This window comes from Haplochromis burtoni, unplaced genomic scaffold, assembly GCF_018398535.1.
Source record: "Haplochromis burtoni strain Fernald_Lab_line unplaced genomic scaffold, NCSU_Asbu1 Contig_350, whole genome shotgun sequence".
NCBI classification, from domain to species: domain Eukaryota; kingdom Metazoa; phylum Chordata; class Actinopteri; order Cichliformes; family Cichlidae; genus Haplochromis; species Haplochromis burtoni.
Window position 1 is genome coordinate 1 of NW_024582711.1, and position 4,957 is coordinate 4,957.

Here is a 4,957-nt window from a genome sequence, read left to right on the forward strand (position 1 = left end):
CAAAGACAGATGTCATTGTTCATAGAAGCGTTTCACCTTAACTTACCTCTCAGCTGTGTAGCAACACAGAGAAATAAAACGGACATTGAAAACCAGAAATTCAGCTTTGCATTGGACTTCATTGTGGTCTTGATACACGTTACAACAATCGGCGACTTTGCAAAAACTAAGTGCCAGGAGAGGCAGTCCCTCCTCATGCAGATTCCTCCGCGTAACTTAAGACTTAATATAGCGTGCAGGGTGTCACGTGATTCCACCAATTTTAATCGACAGAAAAACAATCTCACTTCTTCCATTTAGGATGAGTTAAACGCGGAAATTGTTTTTACTATCTGGATAAATCTATGTTGTTTTTTTTTGCGAGGGTGATCACTTTTCATAAAGGTATTTATGAGGAAAAAAAAGGTCGACAGTATAGATCAGGGGTGGGCAATCTCAGTCCACGAGGGCCGGAGTCCCTGCAGGTTTTAGATCTCACCTTGGGTCAACACACCTGAATCACATGATCGTTACCAGGCCTCTGGAGAACTTCGGGACATGTTGAGGAGCTAATTTAGCCATTTAAATCAGCTGTGTTGGTTCAAGGACACATCTAAAACCTGCAGGGACACCTGGCCCCCTGTATAGATCAGTCCTGCCTGCTTACCTGTATCTTTTGCTCGTTTCTCCTCCTCTTCTTTTCTCTTTTTTCTAAACTGAGCACCTGATGGCTTTGAACTTTTCTTGTCCATCTTCCATTGGTTTTAATTTTGCACTCCAGTATGAACACAAATCCCCCAACCCGAGGATCACCACAACACCTAGTTCAGATTCACTTTGTCTAAGGTGTATTTCTAGGATTTCGCACAACCCAGGATTCAAATCATGAATACATGATGGGCTTGGATTTACATCATTATGAATGAAATGTGCTCTATTTGGAAGCAGCCGCCCCCTCCCCTTTCGAGGTTGTGTGTGAGACTTTAAATCATCAAACTGTAAATTATAAATTTAAATTGTTATTGATCCCTTTACCCCGAGTCCTAAAGTGTATATTTATTTTCTTACTCTTCTTATATTTATTGTTTGTTTACTTGCACTGCTGTAACTGGAGCCTCGTCGTCTCGTCTCTCTATATACTGGACTGTATGTAGCGGAGATGACAATAAAGTTTACTTTGACTTCAGCAGCGAGCAGGCGCACCGAGGGCTCTCGCGCTCACTTTTCGCGTATAGAATTTCGAAAAACATCGGTGCAAATTATAAGTCTGTATCATATTATTGTTGGTTATTAGATGCTTCTCCAGCCAGCCCGTATCAAAAACCGCTACTGTATAGATGAAAAAACGCAAAAGCACGAATGTCAATGTTCAAAGAAGTGTTTCCTCTTACTCACCGTCCATGTCTGCAGCAACACAGAGAAATAAAACGGGCATTAGAGAGCAAAAAGTCTGCCTGGCATGGCACGTCATGGTGGTGTTGGGGCAGATTACGACACACGATTGTGCAAAAAGTGAGAGAAAAGCCAAGAGAAGTAGGGCTTCCTCATATGACGCAGTCTCCTTGTAAGCGCATGTACTGTATCCTGCGGGGTGTAACTGGATTGCACTGATTTTAAGGCACAGCAAAAAGTGATCAAAGTACAGCAAACTGTCTGTCCCACTGCTGTCAAGTCAGTCAGTGTCGTTGCCTGTAGGTTACGCAGACGGCTGCGTGTTGAGGGAAGCAGTATCCAAAAGCAGACGCGTGGAGGCGGATTGAGCTGTATCAATACCAATACTTTTAACCAATAAAGTGAGGTTATGTAGACGAGAGCAGCGAATCATTATCCGTTTGCCAAATTTTGAAACCAGTTTAATGACCATTAAATCACTGTGATTTTTACTTTTCGCAGTAAAACACATCTTTCAGTTTTTCACGTACGGTAAATACATTGTAATGTAAATGTGCCGGTCTTTAAAACACTTTGGGTCAACCTCTGCTGTTTAAATGTGCTATAACATATATAAAATATGTACAGAAAAGACATGACAGCCAACACAAAAATATTCAGACATTTTTCATAGTGCACGTTTGAGGTATATATTTTAAATTAGTACCAATACCAACCAAAAAAATTAACATATTTTAAAAGATGGAATGCTAAGTTATCAGGTAACACTAGAAATACGCATACAATCCCCATAGCTAAACAACTGCTCAGATTTCTCAAATGGACTACTGAAATATATTTCATGCCAGACAATTTTATCAAAAATACACATAAAATACAAACACTGTTAGTAGAGGTAATGCCTAACAGGCGACCTGCCAGCATCACCATTCACCAATCATAGTGCTTAATGTTAATCACTAGCACAATCACTGTGCTGTGTAAAAGAAACATCCACTCCTATATAGGTAATATGAGTGGGATAGGTGTAAAGATGAAAAGCAGTTTTGCATCAGCCATGAAAACATGTAAGCTAATCACAACACCTAAAGTTTTATCAAGGCATGAAGTTAAGATGAGTACTGCAGTAGAATAATATACCTAAACAGGGTATATAATCCAGATTTCATCAAGGGGCACAAAATTTATAGAGTGCATGGTGGCCTACAATTACAATGCAGCTTTACTGATAGGAGGCTCTTTTTGGCTGGTGTCACAAAGGGTCACCACAGCGGTTAACTTAAATACCTCTTATGAGAAAAAAATAAAAACTGAAAAGAACCAGGATGTCACATCTGTTTATTTTAACAAGGTTTTTTTTTTTATGTTATGACAGCTGCTCTCAACTAGCACCCTTTTATCTACTATTTTCTTTCACTTCCACAATTACACTTTGATTATAGTTAAGTAAAAACAGTTGCATTCGTTTATCGATGATCAATGTCTTAAACTATACAAAAACTGCTCTTGTCATTATAAAGGATTATTTGACATACCCTATGTTTACTATGTGTAAAGAATGGTCGCTAAATGAATTATGATTTATTCTAATTATTTTAAAAATTGATGGAGCAGAGACCAGATGTGAGTTTTCTACAGCTCGCTGCGTTCTGCATTTTCCTCATGCTGTTTGATCTTCTCTGGGACGGTCTGAGTCAGGAAGACAAAGCGCTCCTTCTTCAGGTGCTGAGCAGTTACCTGCTTTTTTAAACCAATCGCCAGGTACTTTTCTTCTGCTCCATACTTTGGCCAGTGGACAAGGTTGTGCCCATCAGGAGATCTAAACACATATACATTTGTTATTAAGTTCGCCTCTGTCAGTACGCCCCAGGGTAGCTGTGGCTACAATGTAGCTTGCCATCACCAGTGTGTGAATGTGTGTGTGAATGGGTGGATGACTGGATGTGTAAAGTGCTTTGGGGTCCTTGGGGACTAGTAAAGCGCTATACAAATACAGGACATTTACCATTTACCATTCAGTTATTAAAAGTGTGAAGTGTGAAATTTACAACAGTTGGAAATTCCTACCCTGTGCGAGCAAAGTTCCCCCAGTAGCTCATCATGATCTTGCTCAACTGTTCCTCATCCTCAGGGCACGGATCTAAAACGATCATGTTGCAAAACATATTTTTCACACTTGGAAAACAAAACAGATCTAGCACTAAGGCTGATTTCTATGTTATCTTACTGGGTAACCTAATATGGGTAGTTGTGAAGCAAAATCCCAAAACTGTAAAAATTTCATCTGCATGGTCAGTCCCGACAAAGCTCGGCCTTTTCTGCTGCAGGAATTTGGGAGGATGTTGGTACTCATACAGGTATACAGGAGCACCTGCATCTGGAATTAGACAAATGTGTGTGATATTTGTTAATGAAAGTGTGTCACAGTAAACATCAAGTGTTGGGTTTTAAACAGATTTGTATAATCTTTCATTAAACAAATTAAATTACCTCTGTGAGCATTAGCAGCTTTGATCGCTGGAATGGTGAAAAACAAATCTCCAAGCATCTCAGTGTACCCATCTCTGTTTTTCACACGGTCGTCACCATTTCCGATATATTCATCAGCTATCACATCTCTGATAAATGCTGCTTTAGGCTTAAAGAAATAAGCAACACATCAATCAAAGAAGCTCGAGCAGGTCGGGGACAGTAATATTGTAACATCAAGTGGTGTCTGCCTTACGTCGGGGTAGAAGAAGGAAACCATGTTCAAAACAAATTCCCGATCTAGTCCTTCTGTCCAGTTTTGGGGAGCAAAAAACTAAGGAAATACCAAGCCAAATTACATTTTATCTTTGCTGTTGTTTTGCAATTTTAAAATTATATTGAGATCTTTATTCAGAAGTTACTTACTGATACAAGTATCCATCCACCTTCATCATTATTGACACCAGTCATGAATGGAACAGCATGGAGTTCATGTTTACGAAACAGCTCATCCACAGGTTTAGTCAGGAAATGTCCATCAACATTTACTTGAAATCTCAAATTTGGATCCTTGAGAGAATTAAATATACAAAAGTAAAAGATGTGATAGCATGAACAGAGCTGAGGGAGAAATCAAAGGCTTCAAAGAAATATTGTAGAAGACATAATAATCATTCTCTATCATGTTTGCACCCATTACCTCACCTGTGTAAAACCCACTATAGTATCAATGTCAAGGTTTCTCATGCAGTCACTGATCTTCTTTGTGCTTTCAAGACTGCAGCCAGATGCGTTTGCAATTGCCTGAGGTGAAATGGCAAATATTCTTCAAAAACAAATCCATTTTAATATTCTCATTATTCTGCAACAAAAATGTTTAACCCTCCAAAAAGGAAGAATATGGATAATTAACCTGCGCCATTGGTAGAGGATCATTTGCCACAAGTACATTCATTGCAGCTGTGCCACTCTCAGCAATAGCACGGTGAAACAGCCCATCAGACAGTGGTGACAGGAGCTGATGATTCAAGTAACACATCACATATTAATTTTTGTTCTAGAGTGAAAAGGTTTATATAAAGTTCCTCTAACTGTAGATTCTTACCAGAAGAGACAC

The 4,957-nt window shown here is 39.2% G+C and overlaps 1 protein-coding gene across 1 annotated transcript; it reads right to left on the bottom strand.

Annotated features, from left to right (window-relative positions):
* Positions 1-1,810: 1,810 nt before the first annotated feature.
* Positions 1,811-4,951, bottom strand: LOC106633662 (fatty acyl-CoA hydrolase precursor, medium chain). The gene is made up of 9 exons (XM_042228788.1): positions 4,946-4,951; positions 4,754-4,858; positions 4,546-4,644; positions 4,267-4,410; positions 4,097-4,174; positions 3,862-4,009; positions 3,599-3,748; positions 3,439-3,511; positions 1,811-3,190 (listed from the first exon to the last, which is right to left on the bottom strand). Exons 2-9 carry the CDS (start codon positions 4,793-4,795, stop codon positions 3,004-3,006), a joined length of 921 nt encoding a protein of 306 aa, XP_042084722.1. The 5' UTR covers positions 4,796-4,858; positions 4,946-4,951; the 3' UTR covers positions 1,811-3,003.
* Positions 4,952-4,957: the final 6 nt, after the last annotated feature.